This window comes from Centropristis striata, chromosome 19 (genome assembly GCF_030273125.1).
Source record: "Centropristis striata isolate RG_2023a ecotype Rhode Island chromosome 19, C.striata_1.0, whole genome shotgun sequence".
NCBI classification, from domain to species: Eukaryota; Metazoa; Chordata; class Actinopteri; order Perciformes; family Serranidae; genus Centropristis; species Centropristis striata.
The window spans coordinates 28344040-28365416 of NC_081535.1; the positions used below are offsets into that span (position 1 = coordinate 28344040).

Here is a 21377-nt window from a genome sequence, read left to right on the forward strand (position 1 = left end):
AGATTCAACTAAATCAACTTAATAATTATAAACAAATTACCCTGTTAATGTTTAGTAATGGTTGAAGCAATTTAGAATTATTTTCATGGAAGAAGTTGGCATCACAATATACACAGACTGTATATAAATAATGGACGTAGTCACCGTGACGTCACCCATTGGTTTGTGGCCTGTTGGAAGCATCGAGTTCAGCGTTACACTCGTCGCCATCTTGTTTCCGATACGGGGAGCAGACCATATTTGGACTGTGGAGGAGGAGAGGGATCTGATCACTGACTACAGCCTCTCTACACCTCAACCTGACTGAGAGAAGCTGCTGCTAATTCATGTTAGCATTAACTGGAGAATTAACTGGGATTTTAGTTTTGGCTAGCAAAAAACAAAATGTATGTTACTGACCTCAGAAAAATGAACAGCGACTCAAATCATACGATTCTTTATCTTCTATTTTCTTCTAAATGGGGCTGTTATTAGAACTATTAACATGAAATTGTCTTGAAGATTTTTTACTAGCGATTGAGACTATAGTGTTGTCCTAAAAAAAATTCTGCGGTAATAAATCAAGTGAGAAGTTTTCTCATTTTGCACTGAAATGAAAGGGCAGATTTTTTTTGCAGCCAAACTTAGCACCCCCTGCTGGAATTTTTCGGTAGAATGCGGAGCAACGGATTGCCGCCTGCTCATACACGTACAACTTTAAATGGACACCACCATTTATTCAAAAATAAAATTGAAATAACCAATAAAAAAACATTTTTTCATAAAAGTAAAATAGAACACACAACCAGGGCCGGCTCTAGCCCATTTGGTGCCCTAGGCGAGATCCATTCGTGTTGAACTGTAGGTGGAACTCCTGTTTGTGTTTGCCCATGGTGCCAACCAGCTATATAATACAACTGTCTGTCTATATAATTATTAACTCACAAGTAAATTCTCAAAGAAGCACAGCTGGAGACGCTAACAAAGTTAGAGACAAGAGAGACAATGAAAGTGCAAACCGCGCGAATAATGTGCTTAACTGTGTTAAGCTAGCGTTGCTATATTTCAACCTAGCTAACAAGCTAATACAAATGAAACGTCTTCACACAAAACAGCATTTAAACAAAGATTGGGACTTCTCCTCCTCCTCTTTTCTTCTCTTTCGATACTGAGCACCGGAGAGCTTTGACGGTGTTTCATCTTGAAGATTTATCAAAACATTACGTGTCCTGACCTCTGTGACAGCGATCTGACCGTCTAAAGGGGGGCAAGGCAATGACCACATGTCACATGCCTCAGCACCACAAGTGACTAAATGTCATTGTTTATCTGTTTCTTTATTTTGTTAATATTTATTATTTTCAAGACAGAACACGAAGGGAGGGCGACAATGGGCATCGAAAATTATTATTGTTTTTTTTTCCTCCCTCGAGGGTAAGTGGCAGCGCCCCTCCAGCAGATGGCGCTCTAGGCGACTGCCTATGTCGCCTATGCCCAGAGCCAGCCCTGCACACAACAAATGGAAGTGTGTAATTTGGAGACGGTCCCTTAGCAGCACCGCTAACTGAACCACCACGGGAGGTGAGGAGTTAACGGTCAGCTGATGGGACGCTGAGTAAGCACAGCTTTTCCTTGTCTCGTGGCTCGCTGCTGACTGAGAGGAAGTCGTCTGAGAAGCCAGTTTAAACATGTAAACCTGAGGCACATAAAGACGCCTTTATGAGTCCCGGTGAGTGGAGCCTGTTATATGAGTCTCCTACCACTGGATCCTGGTTTGGCTCCGAGAGCTGCCAACTACCTCACTCCTGCAGCTCCTATATCCTGCTCCGGGAAGGAAGTTGATGTCTGAGTATTTCAGTTATCTCCTCCACGGTGTGTTTTCTTACCGAGACACAAAATGCTGTCCTTGGAGCAAGTGAAGCAGAGTTTAGAGAGCGCAGGACAGTCTCACGTCCTGCAGTTCTGGCCGGAGCTGAGTGAGGCGGAGAGGGAGCGCCTCCTCCAGGAGTTGTCTCAGCTGGATCTACAGGGACTGAAGGAGCACTGTGAAGGAGCCGCCAGGGCTGCAGCCTGCCCGGCTGCCAGCCTGGACCACTGCATAGAGCCAGTGGCCCCGGAGTCCATCGGCAGCGTGAGGACGAGCGACAAAGCCTCTGTTGCACAGTGGGAGAATGAAGGTGAATGTTGTAACAAGGAACTGTTTAGTACTTGGTGTCAGTCAGCTTACTGAACCACAACACGGAGTTAGTGTTTGTTTTTGTCAGAGGTAGATGTATGGGCTGAAATATGTGCCACCAAAAACTGAATTTGAATTGCTTAACTTGTATAATGGCATTAAGAAACTGAATTTGAATCACATAATTTGCATTTGTATATTTCAATTTGAATCATTGCATTGAAAAACTGAATCTGAATTGTAATTTTATATTGAATTTATTAGTTTGGTACTGAACATTCAGTTCTCACAATTCAAATTCAGTTCTCAAAATACAATTCAACAAACATCCGGGTAGTTGAGGCAGAGCAATCGAGCGCAGAAAACGGATGTGCTGATTGGTCGAATAGGCGCTCTGTGTGTCTGTAGAGTAAAATTATACAGTATATGAAAGAGTTGAAGAAATAGCTTTAACATTTTTGAAGTGTGCCCATTCTCTCTCTCATCTAAGCAAGATGAAGTGACATGTCTGTGCATTAAAATCAAAGCTGAAGAAGGGAGGCATCATTTTTAAATTTGTGGTTGTGAAAAGATGTCTCAATAATTTCTTCCACAAAAAACACAAAAAATGGAGAGAAAAAAATCATCCTTTGTGTTTTTTGGGAGACATTTTTTTTGGGGGGGGGGGGGGTTAACATTCTGAAAATTATTTAATGTTTGGTAGTTTTCAACGAGTCTGAAGTTGTTGTGAAAAAAATATTGATGTATGGTGATTTTATTGCAGTTTTAGTGTGCATGGCCACGAGGGGGTAGTAAATTTGAGGAGTGCATTAGGGTTAAAACAAGTTTGTTTTTCTCGATTGGGCCTCTTCTGAGGTTTCAGGTGTTCCAGTATTTCCACCAAAAAGACATTTCAATTCTAACTTTCCATCTGGTTTTATTTGAATTACTGAATATTATTAAAAAAAATTTTTGTGTGTTTAGAACATGAACTAACACCACCATGAGCAGCTACAACAGTATTTACAGTCTAACATTAATAATGTAACATGGGGCTGTAGTGGTTTGTGGTTCTTCTGTGTGGAGTCTGCATGTTCTCTCCAGGTCCTCCAGCTTCCTCCCACAGTCCAAAAACATGCAGCTTAAGCTTAATTGGTGACTGTAAATTGCCCGTAGGAGTGAATGAGAGCGTGATGAGCCCTGTGATAGTCATCTCACCCAGTGTCAGCTGGGGTCGGCTCCAGCTCCCTGCCACCTGAGTTTGGAAATAAGAATAAGTCTCAGGGTCTTTGTTTTCTGAAGCACAATATTTTTTTTTTTCTGATTCTTAAAGTACATTTGGCTGATATTAAGTATGAATACCTCAGAAGTTTCAGTGCTTCACTTCAAATCCTACTAAGAGATTTTTGTTTGTTTGTTTGGTGGTACTGGTACTTTTTCTTAGGTAAAATATTTCAGTTCCTCTGTGGTTAGAATGTTATGGCTCATTGTTGTATATATGTGTATATATATTTATCACTGAACAAAATTATGGTTAATCTCCATATACTACTGAAAAGCTCCACCACAGCATTATGAAAGCAGTTACGAGATAGAAGTAAAATATCAGCTGCTAAGTTTTATCACAGTTTTAACTTGTGCACTATGACAAAAGGGGAAGTGTGCTTTGTATGCCAGTTGTAAAGTGTAAAGGTCTTGCTGTTCATGTCACCACTCTCTTATGACAGGGCTGCTGCAAATCTCAGAGAATCGAGTGGGAGTCCTGCTCTTGGCTGGCGGTCAGGGAACCCGTCTTGGTGTTCAGTATCCCAAAGGGATGTATAACGTTGGGCTACCAAGCAGCAAAACCTTCTATCATATCCAAGCAGAGCGCATTCACAAAATCCAGGAGCTGGCTGAAAGAAAGTATGGCTCTAAATGCACCGTTATGTGGTAAGATTATATGATGGATCCTCCTCCACTACTCTGATCATGTGTCGGCTTATGCAGTTACTTATTTACACACCCAGCAGACACAAAACTACTCTAGTGTTCATTTGATGACCTGTTTCTGTGAAAGCTTGTATTGGGTATTACAGTTACAGCATATGTCCAATATTCACTCCTCACTCTTAAAAAGGTTTAAAAAAAAGAAAAAGATTAAGCTCTCTACCACTTGCTAATGCTGTATGCCAAGGTTATTATAGTTAACGAAAACTAACGAAATAACAAAAACTAGAATTGAAAAAACATTTTAGTTAACTGAAATAAAATAAAAAACAAGAGTTTAAAAAAACCCGATAACTAACTGAAATTGTATTGTGAGGTTACAAAACTAACTAAAATTAAAGTGAAAAAGAGGATTCTGTTAGTGAACATTCAGGAACACATGGTAAATATGTTTATTGAGACTGGGATGTCTACACTCAACCAAGATTCAAAACACCTGGAACTGTAAGAGTTGATAACCTTATTGGGGCTGAGATGGATAAGCCAAAGGAAATAAAGGCAAAATTATTATGATCCTTTGAATCTGGCACCCAACACATTACAAAAAAACTAAAACTAATAAAAACTAAACTAAAACTAGCAAACTCACTCTTAAAACTAACTATATTTGAAAACAAACATTCACAACGAAATTAAAACTAATGATAAATCCTATCACAACCTTGCTGTATGCTCTCCAGCTAGTCGCTTACTGTGTGATTGCTGGACAGGAAGCCTACAGTGTGTTTTTAGTGCATTTTTTGCTGAAATCAGCTGCCTGTGGCTGCTGCTAACAAAGTTGATGATAGTAGTGAGACAACATTAGTGCATTTTCAACTCCAAACAATAGCTGATGCCTAAAACCTCTGTGGTGTTAAACAAAAAGTGTAGACTTGGTGATAATTATTTGTTATGACAAATACAACTTTTACTTACTAGTAGTCATGTGATTTGTTGTTGATTTAAAACATATTGATTATAGCCACCTTAATGATGTTAAGTTGTAAAAACATAACTGCTGGCTGTATGATTAAGCTTATGACCACTATTATAGCAAGTACTATAACAAGTAATCTAGCATTAAAATGTAAAGCTGCTGTGTGTACTGTTGCTCCCCTTCAGGTACATCATGACCAGTGAGTTCACTTTGGCTCCCACTGAGAAGTACTTTAAGGAGAACAACTACTTTGGTCTGGACTCATCAAATATTGTAATGTTTGAGCAAAGGATGATCCCAGCAGTGACCTTTGATGGAAAGATCATACTACAGGAGAAAGGGAAGATAGCCATGGCCCCAGGTAGGTGCTGCTACACAACATACAGACACAAATAACAGTGAAATCACTGTGCTTTCAGCTATTGCCACTGATGTTTGTTTTGGATAGTTTAACCCTCTGGAGTCCATCTATTTATTGAAAATGCACATGTTTTATTTACAGTAATAACTTAATTTATATATGCTATGTAGACAAGCTGAGAAAGCCAGTTGAAAGTGTGATCATAGGAGCTTTCACAGTGTCACATTTATGTTTCTAGACCATTTTTAAAATGTGAATTTTCTTTCTACAATGAAACTATTACTATTTTTAATTTAAATGCAAATAGACTGCTTTGTAGTTTTATTATTTTATATAGTTATATTATTATTTTGTATTATTGTTTTTTTGTGTGTATAAATGGTAAAAAAAAAAAAAAAGAAGGTATATTTCCATAGAAACCTGTGTCTTTTGTTTGTATTTCCGGTTCCTGGCAGCTTTATACTTTGTTAATTCAAATAAAATGAAAAATATGACTGATAGCCAAGTTTGTGTGGAGAAAAAGGAGCCATGCATGTGATGTGAGGACAGACTGAAAGATGCTAAACAGAGACAGAAAGGAATGCATAGGACAAATTTGAACCAAAGTCTCCTGGACTTCAGAGGTTTAAGATGATACGCTATGTTGAAAACCTCTCCACTCTGTCAGATGGGAATGGTGGTCTGTACCAGGCGTTGGTGGACAACAAGGTGCTGGAGGACATGAAGAAGAGGGGAGTGGAGTACCTGCATGTCTACTGTGTAGACAACATCCTGGTCAAAATGGCCGACCCTTTGTTTATCGGGTTCTGTGTGAGCAAAGGGGCTGACTGCGGAGCTAAGGTAGAGTAAAATTATACAGTACATATGTAAGAGTTCTAGAAACAGCTTTAACATTTTTGAAGTGTGCCCATTTGCTCTCTTTCTACTAGGGTTGTCACGATACTAAAATTTTCAACTTGATACCGATACTCAGGAAAATATTCAATACTCGATACCATTTTCGATGTCACAAAGATAAAAACAAAGACCCCAAAATTTAACAGAAATATTTTCATTAACAAGAAAAATGCAACATGTAAAAATCAACAGAACCACAGGTTAAATATTTATAATAAAAAACAGTTGTGCAAAAAGAAACTGCAACTATGATAACAAGCTTCAGGTCTGAGGTAGTGCAAAAAATAAATAAATACAATAAATAATAACAATTACAACAATATTTTGAGGTTGTATGCTGTGAACAATGTTAGGCAAGCTTGATACGTCGACTTTTCTCTGCTTCATTCTGGAACATCAAGAGAGAAAATAACACTTTTCAGTCACCAACATTTATGTAAACTTATTAACTCTATGCTTATGTATACTGACACTCTGGTGGGTGTGTCAATACTTTTGAAAATGAGTATCGTATCCGGATACAACGTTTTAGGGTCGATACTTTTTTGAGTATCGATACTTTTGACAACCCTACTTTCAACAGGAAGCAAGATGAAGTGACATGTCTGTGCATTAAAAGTTAAAATTGGTAAGCTTTGGAGGTGCTGGTAGGTTTTTTTTTTAAACTTTGGATGAAGCCAGCCGAGCTGTTTCCCCTGCTTCAAGTCATTCCGCTAAGCTGAGTCAACCATGTTCTGACTCTGTACTATACACAAACATGAGAGTAATATCTGTTTTCCCACCTCACTAAACAGTTTTTTCAAATGAATTCACCCACATTTAGCATAACCGATATTGTGTGACTACAATTTTCATCTTGTTGTGCATGTATGTGTGTAAGTGTCCTTCAGACGGACACACTAAACACAGACAGCAGCAGGATGCTGCACTCAGCAGAGAAGAGAGATGAGGAGCAGGAGAAACACTGAAGCACACAATGTATGACTCATTAGTCATCATTCATTTCATTCACCTTTATTTAACCAGGCAGATCATTAAGAACAAATTCTTATTTACAATGGTGGCCTGACAAGCGACAAGGGCCACTTGAGGGAAGGGGAGGTGGGCTAGGGAGGAAAACACAGTAAAGATCGTAAAAATACAACAATAACAAATAAAAAAAATATATATAAAATTACAACAATACCACAGACAGACAGACAGACAGACAACAGTCAACAAAAGAAATATGGAGAAAAAACACAGTGTGTGTGGTGGTATTACATGGTAGACTCTCCTGGACTGGAGGCTGCCTGGGTATGTGCAACTGATTGGAGACCCCAGGGTAGAAGCAGATTTGGTTTGGAAACGCCTCAGAATACTCCGGAACAACCTGGAAAGAATTGCTGGGGAAAGATTCTGGTCTGCCTTGTTTCCCTGTTGCCAACTTCTCAAAGAATAGTCAGGCGGCTTAGCCAAATAAAGGGGACACGCCGGACAAAAGCACCACATTTTTTCCACATACTCTCTGTCATTATAGGTTTCAATTTTTAGTAGGAGCCACTTCATCAAGATTGCGGTGATGGCAGCCATATAAAGTCTATGAGAAATGCTATATCTTCCAAGCCACTTAGAAGGTCAATCTTGGTGTCAAAATATACATTTTCTGGGCCCAGGAATCATTTAAAGCTATTGAGAATATCACTAGATGATTATTTGATCAAATAGATATATTCATTTTCACTCAGACTGGGCAACTCGCTTCAAGTGCTGCAGCAGGGAATCCTGAGTTGAAACTGTTTGGAATCAATGTTCACGGGAGAGTGTGGATTAGCTGCCACGTACACTGCTCAAAAAAATCAAGGGTACGCTTTCATCTAATGTCAGATCTTGATCAACAAATTATTTACAGTGAGTCATCCAGTGATATTCTCAATAGCTTTAAATGATTCTTTGACCCAGAAAATGTATATTTTGACACCAAGATTGACCTTCTAAGTGGCTTGGAAGATATATTGGTTCTCATAGATTTATGGCTTATATGGCTGCCGTCTCCTATCTGCAATCTTGATGAAGTGGCTCCTACCAAAAGTTGAAACCTTTGGTGATAGAGAGCATGTGGAAAAATTTTGGTGCTTTTGTCCGGCGTGTCCCCTTTCTTCTCAAATCTGGTCCTAAGCCGCCTGACCAGAAGTTAATCTTTATTTTACAATAATTCTCACAAGGGTCGAATGAAATTTCAAAAAATCTGAGATGACAGAAAGTCCAAATTGTGTCTTCTGTTTCCATCTGACCACTCATCTCTATCATGTGTCAGGTGGTGGAGAAGGCGTACCCTGCTGAGCCAGTGGGCGTGGTCTGCAGGGTGCAAGGCGTCTCCCAGGTGGTGGAGTACAGCGAGATCAAACCAGAGACGGCTGAGCTCAGAGGACCTGGAGGGGATTTGATCTACAGTGCTGGAAACATCTGCAATCACTTCTTTACCAGGGCCTTCCTGCATGATGTAGCAGAGTAAGAGCTTTAACTGTCACATATATGTTGGTAGGATCCCTCTGACGACACAATATATGAGTCACAGGAAGTGACATAAGACTGATTGAGGTGACTACAGACTAGGTTAAGAAGCATATAGACAACATATTGACTAGTAAAGTTCAACAGGGTGTGGCCAAATATTAGGATCATACAATCAGGGTTTTACTTTTATCTTACGCAAACTTTAATTCCCCCCCTGCTGCTATAAAACCTTATTATGTTTATTAAATCCTTTAATAAATGTCACTGTCCTCGTTAAAGTAGACCCTTCAAACTGGAATCGAGAAAGTCGTCATGGTCAAGGAAAAGAGGAAAGAATGATGGTACAAAGAGCAAAGCCACTAGCAGCCCCTTTGAGACTTTGAGATTCTTTAAGACAGGCAGCAAAGCGGAGAAGCCAAAGAAAGGAAGCACTAACCAGATTTCAAGAAGCAAGGTTACTTTCACAAGTTAAAATGCAACTTAAAATGTTTTTGCTCAGGATTTAACCATTTATTATTTATTAATACTTCGTCCTCCATAAATGACAAAAAAAATACAACATGAACTTGTCACTTGTCTGTGAAACAGCTGTGGAAATGTATGGCCTCAAGAGAATAAACCCTATAAATAATCATCCTTTGCATGCTGTAACATCCTGTAAAAATGATTCTAATTTCCGATCTTTTTTCACCTTACAGGAAATGTGGCCAACTGAAACAACATGTTGCATTAAAGAAAGTGCCCTTTGTGGACACATGTGGCAATCAAGTCAAACCCACCAAACCCAATGGAATAAAGATGGAGAAGTTTGTTTTTGATGTCTTCCCATTCTCAAGGTATTGTTAGTTAATTATACTGTATCTTAAGCTCTTAACACGCTGATTTACTCTTGATAAAATCCCAATCATAGCACAGTATCTTGACAGCTAAGTAAAATATGTACCATCTTTCTTTGGAAGGAACTTTGTGGCATTTATGGTGGTGAGGGAGGATGAGTTTTCCCCTCTGAAGAATGCAGAGGGAGCAGCTACAGACAGCCCCAACACAGCCAGAAACTCTTTGCTGGCTCAGCACTGCCGCTGGGCCATCGCTGCAGGAGCAACGCTGTTGGATGAACATGGGAATACTATTCCTCCACCAGCCAGGTCAGAGAGTTGTTTTATACACCTAGCAGCAACAGTTCATTCTCTAGCTTCCAAGCTACCTTTTACAAAAACCTAATTGCTCTTTTTAAATGGAATATAAACTGTCATTGTCATTAGCAGGGCACGCCGAATGCCTAATTCAAATTATAGTATTACATTTAAGCTTCTATGTATTTTCTAAAACGTCCCCATCCTAGTTTTTTGTTTGTTTGTTTTTAACCCTTTGATGCACAACATGGGTCTAAAGTGACCTGACTGAGTTTTAATTTTCTATATCTTTGCAATAAATTAATTTCATCATTCAGTATTCCAGGTTTTCCTCAATCAACTTGTTTTTGATCATCATACATCGAAATTTTTAAAAACATTTTTTTATAAACATTTTAATCTGTCTTTGAAATCTAAATGTTTTTGTTTTTTCCCCCTAGTGTATCAGCAGGAGACAATCCTCCAGCACGATGTGAGATTTCACCACTGGTCTCCTACTTTGGAGAGGTGAGAACAGATCCATACATTGGAGAAAGGTTTATAGATAATATAATTTATAGAGATTAGCGAAACCAAGTTGTGATACAGCACTGGTGAAACCTACCAAACACTTACAGGTTGCTCTTTGAATTAAATAATAGTTTTGAAATGTCTCTGCATTTAAGAAATAGTCACAGACAATGAAAAACACTGCTGTCATCTGAACTGTTTTATCATCTCACTTCTTCTTCCAGGGCCTGGAGCAGCTGCTGAAAGGGAGGACGCTGCCCACTCCTCTCATTCTGGATAATGAAAGGGCCAAAAAGCTGCAAGCCGAGTAACATTTCTCCAGTTAAAAGAGTTTGGTATGACGGCAGCACAGATTCCAGTTCAGTGAACTACAGGATGGAGATGGATGTGACTCTGTAGCTTTAGCTCAAGAATGCACAACTGTTAAAATGTTTTACTTTTATGTAAAAAAAAAAATCAAATCAAACTGTCATGCGTGTCACGTAATAATTGAGGAAGAGCTACAATTTGTGATGTGATCACTAAAAATCAAATAAGACAACATTTTCTACATTAAGTCAGTCTCACCAAAACTATAATGTAAATATCTCACCATGTGTCCTTTCCCTGTTTTTAGTCCATATATTCACTTTATTTTCAACTGTTTTGGGAAGAAGGGATATTTGAGACAAATGTTAACTTCCACAAATAAAGTTCAGCTTCAAAGCTGTGGACGACATACAAATGGTGTGCACTTATATATTTTATCCAAAGTGCTTTACACTACACACTGTGCTCATTCACCCATTCATACACACATTCATACTGGTGGCAGAGGCTATCCTAAACGGTGCCACCTGCCACCATTGGGAATTCATTCACACACACCGATGAACGCAGCATCGGGAGCAATTTGGGTTCAGTATCTTGCTCAAGGATACTTCGACATGTAGGCTGCCATGGTCGGGGATCGAACCACCAACCTTTGACCAATGCTTTTTTTCAATTCCAAAAATGGAACTTTGAGGCTGAATTTCTCAAAACTGATACAGTAAATATGCCTGATAGTGAGTAAGTGAATATTTTAAGATAACTGCAGTTACACAGAGGCACAAAATACAAACGAACTAAACATAACACTAAGAACAGGTATGCTCCTCCTGTTAAAGAAAATGGTGATCTATACAATTGAGTACCGTTTGTAATTGGTGTAAATTTAAACACATAGAAAAGCAATATGAATCTGACAAGATCGGAATTTGCATTGTCCACAGAGACTAGTCATCCGTTAAATCTAAGTCTTTAATGTAGTTAATGAAAGGCTCCATATGTCCTCAAATACATGCTGTTTAGCCTTTAATATGTAGGTTATTCTCTTTAAAGGAAGGCTTGCTAACATCTGTCTTATCCATTGAGTTGTACTTGGTCTATGAATCTTTTTCCACAATAATGAAACGCATCTTTAAGCATAAAGCAAGATGAGGTCTATAAATGTCCGCTTTTAATTCAGACTTTTTTCTTTCAATGCTTTATTGAAAATTACAAAAATGAACATTTCTGGCACGTTTTTCAAACTACATACCCTGCATAAGTGTATAAAGAATGCTAGGCGAACATCAATCAACAGTAAAACTTATAATAAAACATCAATATTGTAAATTCAGAGCAGTTGAAATAAAATTAAAATAAATACAAAAATAAATAGACAAAAATAAAACACAGGTAAAACAGTCTAAATGTTGTTTTCAAGAAGGGGGGTTCGAATTAGTTTTAACTGTTCATTTCAATGGGAATAATTCGGACTTTACCGTCCAAGTCATCACAGTGTCGGGTAGTTTACGCTTTACGTTGTGCGCGCTCCCGCGAGGTGCGTGCAGAGCTCGGCGGGGAAGCACAACTCGCCACAACACCTGCCACTCCATCCTGGACGGTCTCGTGACCGACGCTGGCCAATCACAGCTGAAACTGCGCAGGGGCGACAGCAACAACAACAAAAATGCATAACAACGAATCTTGAATTTAAGCATTCCATTTTTCTATCTCTATTTAATTCCGTGTTTAGATCCAGTCACGCGATATAAATAACATAACGCCGCAGGAACGCGCACCCTGTTGGACTCGAGCCGTTACTGTGGAGGCGACATACCGTAGCTAGGCTAGCTCCCATCAGGACGCTGTGGCTCTTCAGGAACCGTCTCATCCATGTTATTCCTCTCTGTTTACGTTGGAAGTCATTTTGACATACACTAACGCTGGGGACGTTACCCACTGACTGGACACCAATGTCCATCTGAAAATAGAGATGGACGCTCCAACATGCTAGGACCATGTTTAAAAATGTTTTTGGCTCAGGGTTCCTGGTAAGAACAGCTCATGTTATTCTGACATGGGTCGTCACGTTAATACTCTTCCTACATGATACAGGTAAGGCTGTCAGATGTCACCATGGTTACATGGTGTGTACCTGTAGGCGTAAAGTCATACTGTATATATATATATACTATCTGGAATGACTAATTCTTTAAGTATGCAGGTAAAAAACAAATATAATGATGTCACATTACGACTAATTGGCATTGACACTATTTACTTCATAACCATGATTTCGTCACACTGTTAAAATAATCGCCTAAGTCATTTTTTGTCAAAATTGTTGTTGTTTTTTGCCACAATCATCTCCTCATGACGCCGGCCACCTATAGTAAAATCGCCAGTAATCCTTAAAGGAAAATTATGGGGGATGTACCACAGACCAAGTGGACCACATAGAACACATTTATGATGATTTTAAAAAAAAATCTACCCCTAAATGTCAAAGATCTGTGATGTGTATTTATGTTTATGATATTTCTTATTTTAAAATAATTAAACTAGACACATTTTCTGCTTACAGAAACACAAATTTGCCCTTTTCTTTACATCTCCACAACATATATCACAATTGTGACATTAATAGTGCTGTTTAACAATAAATTATTTTTCAGATTTGTTTTTAAGTAACAAAATAATAATAAATCAATAATAAATAAAAACAAATAACTGTTTCTGACAGGCTTGTGTGACTCTTATGTAGACACCTTCAAAATAAAGTGTTACCATATCCTGCTTAAGTCACAAAGGCATGTTCAAAAAATTGCCATCCTTTTTGAGTGAAATGTTTAATAAATGTCATATGTTACACTTTTGCAAAAACTTGAAAAAATGAGTTAGGCGATTATTTTAACAGGGTGACGATATACTATCTGGAATGTCAAACTAATTCTTTAAGTATGCAGGTAAAAAAACAAATATGATGATGTTACATGACGAAGAATTGACATTGACACTGTTTACTTCATAACCATGAATTATGACAAATGTCATTGAGTGTGTTTGTGTCTTCAGAGCTGAGGCAGCAGGAGGAGACAGGCCAGCTCGTCCAGCCTGTGCTCTTCGTCCTGCTGGTGCTGGTGTCGGTGCTGCTCTATTTCGCTGTTTCTCTCATGGACCCAGGGTTCATCTTGTCCAATGATAGCGATTTACAGGTAAGTGATGATTCTGATATGTATCGCTCTTTAATCCTTGGATGCACAACATATAAACACCTTTTAATGCACAACATGGGTCAAAAATGACCCACATTCATTTCCCATGTTATTTCATGCTGGCTGTGTGTTTGAATAACTTTTTTTATTACAACAGATCATTATATCCATTTTTCCTTTCATGCTTTATGAAGATAGTTTTTGTATTATTACATCAAGTTTACACACATGGGTCAAAAATGACCTTGTGCATTACAAGTGTAGTGATACAAAAAGTGACACACTAAATTAACAATTTGAGTATCTGTGTACCGTAACTATGTTTGTCTTATTTTTAAGGTTTAATTTTAAAAGAGTTGTTTGAACCACCAGATTGCATTGAAAAATCACATATTTTAACATTTGAGACTTATTAGAGCGACCAAATAATAATTTCCATTGGAAAAACACCAATTTAACAAAATAGGATAGTTAATATTTGTGTCTTCTTTGTCAGGTTTTAAATTGGTGATTGGTTAATTGTTAACCCTTTGATGCACAACATATAAACACCTTCTAATGCACAACATGGGTCAAAAATGACCTTGTGCATTAGCAGCGTAGTTATTTAAAAAAAAAAAGGGGAGTATTCAAAAAGTGAGAAATGAAAACAAAAAATTAGGATGTTTGATGATCAAAAACATTATTTAAAAGTTATTTGAGGAAAACCTGCAATACTGAATGATGAAATTAATTTATTGCAAACATATAGAATATAAAAACTTAGTCGGGTCACTTTAGACCTTAGACCCATGTTGTGCATCAAAGGGTTAATCAGACAAATCACATATATTTGCCTAAATGGTAGGTTTCAGGAGTGAGAAAAGCATCTGAGATGGTTAGACTTGGACCAGGAGAGCTTCATGACATGTTTGAGGCAGTTTAGAAGATGTTGCTATTTAAAGAGGCTGATGGTGTCTCTGACACATGTTTAGGGATAATGATGTGTCTACAAAGTCGAGTGTGTTTGAATTGCTTAACTTGAATAATTGCGTTAAAAAACTGAATTTGAATCACATAATTTGAATTTGTATTGTTCAATTTGAATCATTGCATTGAAAAACTGAATCTGAATTCTAATTTGAAATTTAATTTATTAGTTTGGAACTGAACATTCAGTTCTTACAATTCAAATTCATTTTGCAAAATTCAATTTCAATTTTCTGTGACAAACATCTGGGTAGTTGAGGCAGACCAATCGAGCGCAGATACACAGAGCGCCTCTTCGGCCAATCAGCACCTCCGTTTTCTGCGCTGAAATAATTAGATTGCGTCGCTCCGAAAATGTATTTGTTGTGTCGATATGTGGTTTTCAGTTTTCAGAATAAAGTGTTACACAACCAGGCCCAAATACCAGATAAATATGAAAAGAAGATTAATTGCATGATATTCAAATTCAGTCCTGGTGCCCGTTTTTCCATTTTCGTATTTTTGATCCAAGCCTAATATTGAAATATGAAAAAACAAGTGTTTTTTTTGTGTTATGATAAAAAACAAAATAACCAGTCAATTTTTGATTTTTTGATTTTTGATTGCCAATTGAAAATGGAAAGAACGAATGATACGCAGATTCTGCTGCAGCTTTGTTATTTGTCTTGGTTTTTGTAAGTCTTTAAATCTTCTAGAAAAAGTGTGCAGTAATGTTTGGCTACTTAGTACTGATAAAGAACATGTGACAACGACCAGGGAGTGTCTACATCGGAAACACAATCTAAAGTAGAGTGTGGGATGTAAATGAAAAATGAGCACACACAATTAGTTCTGATGAATGCTTGACCTGAAACAGTGCGGTGGCGTCCCTGACCACTGTGTCTTGTGTGTTGCCAGTTCTCTCTGGGTGTGACTGAGGAGCAGCAGGACATGATCCCCCCCAGCACCAAATCCCTGAGACAGCGCCGCTGTGGCCACTGTCTGCTGCAGGTACCCTACCACTATGTTAGCATGCTGCCAGGGGCTCATGTGGCTTTTCTTTCAGGGTGACAACACTTTCATGAGATTTTCATTTATTTATCTATCTTATTTATAATTCAGATATGACACAATACCAAAAATATTGTGCTTGTTTTTCAATGTCAGCATTCTTCTTTGTGAGGTGATGGAGCTCTCCCCCTGCTTCAGTACAACACTTTTTTTGTTTTCTGTTAACAAATCTTATAACAATCACTGGTTTCTGATTTGTATTTATTTTTTGGCAGTAGAGGGTGACACGTCTTGATGTCCTTACCATCTATAGATAGATAACATTCTTAGTCTCAGGTCCGCTCATAAGTAAATCTTTTAGATTCAGATTTTCCTTTATTGTCATTGCACTGAGGAACAAGTACTAGGACAACAAAATTAGCCATCAACCCGTCCAAACGTATACATAAAACACACATGCAATATGACAGAGGTGGACAGGACAGGGAGACAGAGATGAAAGAAAAGAAATACAGCACAACATGAGGAGAGGAAAGGAGGAAAAAACAATGAAAAAAACCTCGGCAACATAAGCACATACACTTTACACTTCACAACATGAACAGACTTATGACATTATACTTATGACATTTCAGTTGTTTGGAGTCCTCACTGGTTTACATAACTCCACAGTATACACAGGGATCTTTCTCCTGTTGTTGTTTAAAGTTTGACTTTACATACAACAGGCCATATTTTTTAACAAATATGTGTATTTTATCCAAAAAGATGTTATCCAATCTCAGCAGACATTCATAACACATGGTAAACAGGAAACAGAATTAACACAGCTAGAAAAAATATGTCAACATTCTCGAAGCAGAAAGAGGATCAAAGTGTTGACATTTCTGTCAGATTAACTTTTTTGTTAAACCTTTTTTGATTGGTGGGGTTGGTTGACAGGTTGTCTGTGGACATGGTGTTGGTCATCGGTCTCTCTCTGTGGTGCTGGTGTAGCTCTAAGGCGGAAATGTGACACTGGAGTATTTCAAAGATCCCTTAGTGGTATACAATAGCAGAGGGGTTGTGTTATGTTACACACCTGTACTACCTCTAGTGATGACACAACATCATGTGATACACACACAGGAGTTACTTGAGCAGGCAGGTCACTGTGTACAGGAATGTATTGTATGACTGTACTTGTTTGTTTTTTGAAGTTTTCTATGACAAATTAAAAATACATACTCCTGAGAACACAACTTTATCTAATTTAAATGTAATTCTTTCTGACGCTGTGTAAGATTTATTTCATGTAGGTTATTATTTCAATCTAAAAATACAGAACGTGAGAAGCCACTCAAGGACCACTCAAGCCTAACTCAAGGACCACTCGTCACAATACATTCATAAGAGAGGTAGTTGTTCCTATTTTGATATTTAAAATCAAAAATAAAATCACCAGATACAACAGTGGCAACACATGTTAAGCTTAAGTGTAAGCATATTATACCAGGTGCTTTCTGAAAAGCTCTTATTTATTTCCTTGTTCATTTTCCATACGGCTGTTTATCTCTCGTAACACAGAGATAAACCTCCTGAAGTCCTGATTTTGTTTTTCTGATGATGGAGCCATACACACAGTTAGTCTGCTGTCTCTGTCACTTACTATGTGGTTTTAATGGCTCAGTAGTGTACTAGGGAGAAAGCACTAGAACACAGTCCCGTACATCATGTGGCTCAGTGAAGGTCTACAGTTTCAGCAACCTCATTACAACTTGTTTTCCAGGCTGAAGAGCAAACTGCTACTATTTATTTTCATACCAATGACTTTATGGAACACTGGCCAGGGCCATTAACCAGCGTTAACCATCCTCTAAATCAGTGGTTCCCAACCTTTTTCTTGAGGGACCCACATTTTTTACCATTGTAAACTTTGGCGACCCCGCATTGTCCATTGCTTCTATGAAGCCGAACTCAATGTGACTTTCATGGTACCCTCTCTTTTTCTTTTTGAGATATTCAGCATTTTCATCTCCCTGATGCTTCGCCATTTTTCCATTAGCTCTGTGTTTCTGTTGTTAGGTGAGGTTACTGTTAGGTGAGGTTACCGCTAGGTGAGGTTACCGCTAGGTGAGGTTACTGTTAGGTGAGGTTACCGTTAGGTGAGGTTACCTCTAGGTGAGGTTACCTCTAGGTGAGGTTACCGCTAGGTGAGGTTACCGCTAGGCGAGGTTACCGCTAGGCGAGGTTACCGCTAGGCGAGGTTACCTCTAGGTGAGGTTACCGCTAGGCGAGGTTACCGCTAGGTGAGGTTACCGCTAGGTGAGGTTACCACTAGGTGAGGTTACCTCTAGGTGAGGTTACCGCTAGGCGAGGTTACCGCTAGGTGAGGTTACCGCTAGGTGAGGTTACCACTAGGTGAGGTTACCTCTAGGTGAGGTTACCGCTAGGTGAGGTTACCGCTAGGCGAGGTTACCGCTAGGTGAGGTTACCGCTAGGCGAGGTTACTGCTAGGTGAGGTTACCGCTAGGTGAGGTTACCTGTGTATACTGCAGGAGGGATGTTACACATGTCCTTATTCTCGCGATATAGCCTTTATTTTTAAACTTTTCTATAGTGATTTTTCTATTTATTTATTTAAATAAATGAATAAACGTTTAATGTAGCCCTTATTTAGTTGTTTTTGTCCCACTAATGAATTAAATGCTGACTCATCTATATTTAACGCATTCGATTTATTACACCCCTTAAAATCAAGAGGGCTTTGCGACCCCCCGTGGATCTTTGGCGCCCCCCAGGGGGGTCGGGCCCCCTCTGTTGGGAATCACTGCTCTAAATACAATGTTCTTTATTACAAGCAGCAGCCAATGAGATCAAAGCACTGCCAGACGTGTCAGCACTGTGTCCGCCGGTACGACCATCACTGCCCCTGGATAGAGAACTGTGTTGGGGAGAGGAACCATCGCTGGTTTGTGCTGTACCTCGCGGTGCAGCTGCTGGTGCTGCTGTGGGGGCTGCACATCGCCTGGTGAGTACATCACTTCCTCATCATCTGTGCTGGCAGGGTTATGCTGCTTCTGCACACCCTCCACAGACTGATTCTCTCTTTGCTTGTTTCATCAGGACCGGTTTCACTTATGCACCCACCTGGCAGCTGTGGCTGCGTACCAACGGCATGCTGCTGGCTGTGGCCGTGCTGGTGGCGCTGCTGTCGGTCATCGTGCTGCTCCTGCTCGGCTCCCACCTCTACCTGGTTTCTCTCAACACCACCACTTGGGAGTTCATGTCACGCCACCGCATCTCCTACCTAAAACACTGCGGTGCTGATGAAAACCCCTTTGACCGTGGAACCTTCCACAACCTGTGGGGTTTCTTCTGCATGTGGGGCACAGTGGTGTGGGAGCAGGTCTACTTCAGGGAGGGAAGCGATCAAGTCTAGGACATACTGTATATAAATAATGGACATAGTCAGCGTGACGTCACCCATTGGTTTGTGGACTGCCCGTTGGAAGCCTCCAGTTCAGCGTTACACTCGTCACCATCTTGCGTCGCCATCTTGTTTCCGATACGCGGAGCAGACCATATCTGGACTGTGGAGGAGGAGAGGGATCTGATCACTGACTACAGCCTCTCTACACCTCAACCTGACTGAGAGAAGCTGCTGCTAATTCATGTTAGCATTAATTGGAGCATTAACTGGGATGTTAGTTTTGGCTAGCAAAAAACAAAAACAAAATGTATGTTACTGACCTCAGAAAACTGAACAGCGACTCCTTGGAGTGTCTGTTAGTCCAACCAAACACTGAACAAGACATTTTTACTGAACAAAAGTTTCAAATAAACTGTCATTAAGTGAAAATACAGTGAAAGGGTCAAAATTATGAGACCAAACCGCTAAACGTCCTCTTTTCTATCTATATAACGTTATATATAACTTTATCGACACGTTGCCGTGGATACGCATTGCTCTGATTCTCCTGATGACGGCTCGCCTTGTTAGCCACCTGTCAATCAAAGGTAGCCCCGCCCCAAATCATATGATTCTTTATCCTCTATTTTCTTCTTAATGGGGCCATTTTTAGAACTATTGACATCAAATTGTATCGAAGAAGATTTTTTACTAGCGATTGAGACCATAGTGTTGTCCTGAAAATTTTTCTGAGGTAATAATTCAAGTGAGAAGTTTTCAAATTTTGCACTGAAATGAATGGGCAGATTTGTTTTGCAGCCAAACTTAGCGCCCCCTGCTGGAATTTCCGGTGGATTGCAGGCTTAAGGCACTTCCTGGTTGGCCCCCATGCTCAGACACTAGATCAGACATCGAGGAACAGATGGCAAGCATTAAAAGACTGAATGGGATTTGACTCAAGAACAACCTTGTTGGATATTGGGATCACTTGACCACCTTTTATATAGTTACCTTTATATAGATACTTGTGTTGTTGTCCCACATTTGCCTTGTTTAACATCTCTCCTCTCAGTGGTCATTATTGCTGTCCACATCTCTTTCTTTCTCCTCACCCCAAGTGGCTCTCAACAGACTAATATTGTCTAATGTAGACAACAGTTTACCAGCACAACAGTCCATTTTCTAAAAAGTGTTTACAGCCATTGAAGTATAAAGTACCATTTTCCCAAGACAGGCCCTTTACTCTCTGAATGGCTCTGAATCCATTCATACAGCCTGGTCTTTGTTCACACACTCACGGCCCAACTTGACCCTTTTTCTAGCTTACTCCACTGAATCATTTGGACTGTTAATGAGGTTCATTTTTAATACATGTCAAATATTGCACACATTTTATTAAAGGGTACATCTGTTGTTTTTAGTGTAGAAAGCTTAATTCTGTTCTCGTTTAATGTGATAAATTGCGGTTATTGCAGAGTCATATTTATTTTGCACAGACATTTTACAGACTCCACTTGCTTTTAAAAAAACTATTGGTTGGAGTGAGGGAATGACAAATGAAATCAAGAAAATAATATGAAGGTAGTCCAAACTGTGCTGCATTGCTTCAAGCATTTAATCCAGTCGTGAAGCACAGGATACTTTGAATATCAATGAAAAGCATTTCAAGCGGTTTTATATTGTATGTAATTTTTAAACTATTTTGAACAAGAAAATGTCTTTAGATTTTTGTATGAATATTTTAATTGAGTAACTGGAAGAATACTGTGGAACAGTAGTTAATAGTTAGTAGAGTGCTTTGACTGCAATACAATGTTTGGCATTTCCATGTGAGCATGTCCTTGTGCAATAGTAACCCTGTAAGACAGCAATAACTGTGGTGATTCATTTACTGTACAGAAGAACTGTTGGACGATATGCAGATGACTCCATTAGGACTGAATCTTTGTCAGTGAGAGCTCCGGTTTATATGAATTAACATTTAATTCATGTTGTGTACTTCTGAATTATATGCAATACTGTCATGCAATGTTTTTTTTTTACTACTTTTAAAATGACACATCAATAAATACATGTTTAATTAAGGCT

The 21377-nt window shown here is 39.0% G+C and overlaps 2 protein-coding genes across 3 annotated transcripts; both read left to right on the plus strand.

Annotated features, from left to right (window-relative positions):
• The first annotated feature begins 1547 nt into the window (after positions 1–1547).
• On the plus strand, positions 1548–10897 carry uap1l1 (UDP-N-acetylglucosamine pyrophosphorylase 1, like 1). Its single transcript, XM_059357309.1, has 9 exons — positions 1548–2156; positions 3862–4066; positions 5225–5400; positions 6068–6240; positions 8594–8787; positions 9492–9629; positions 9753–9938; positions 10367–10433; positions 10661–10897. Exons 1-9 carry the CDS (start codon positions 1877–1879, stop codon positions 10745–10747), a joined length of 1506 nt encoding a protein of 501 aa, XP_059213292.1. The 5' UTR covers positions 1548–1876; the 3' UTR covers positions 10748–10897.
• A 1477-nt stretch (positions 10898–12374) lies between these two features.
• Positions 12375–21373, plus strand: zdhhc12b (zinc finger DHHC-type palmitoyltransferase 12b). Of its 2 annotated transcripts, none has more exons than XM_059358006.1 (5): positions 12375–12839; positions 13800–13939; positions 15806–15898; positions 18739–18908; positions 19004–21373. In XM_059358006.1, exons 1-5 carry the CDS (start codon positions 12743–12745, stop codon positions 19317–19319), a joined length of 816 nt encoding a protein of 271 aa, XP_059213989.1. In that variant the 5' UTR covers positions 12375–12742; the 3' UTR covers positions 19320–21373. The 2 variants fall into 2 exon arrangements, with proteins under 2 accessions (XP_059213989.1, XP_059213990.1); XM_059358007.1 differs by having other exon boundaries at positions 18742–18908.
• Positions 21374–21377: the final 4 nt, after the last annotated feature.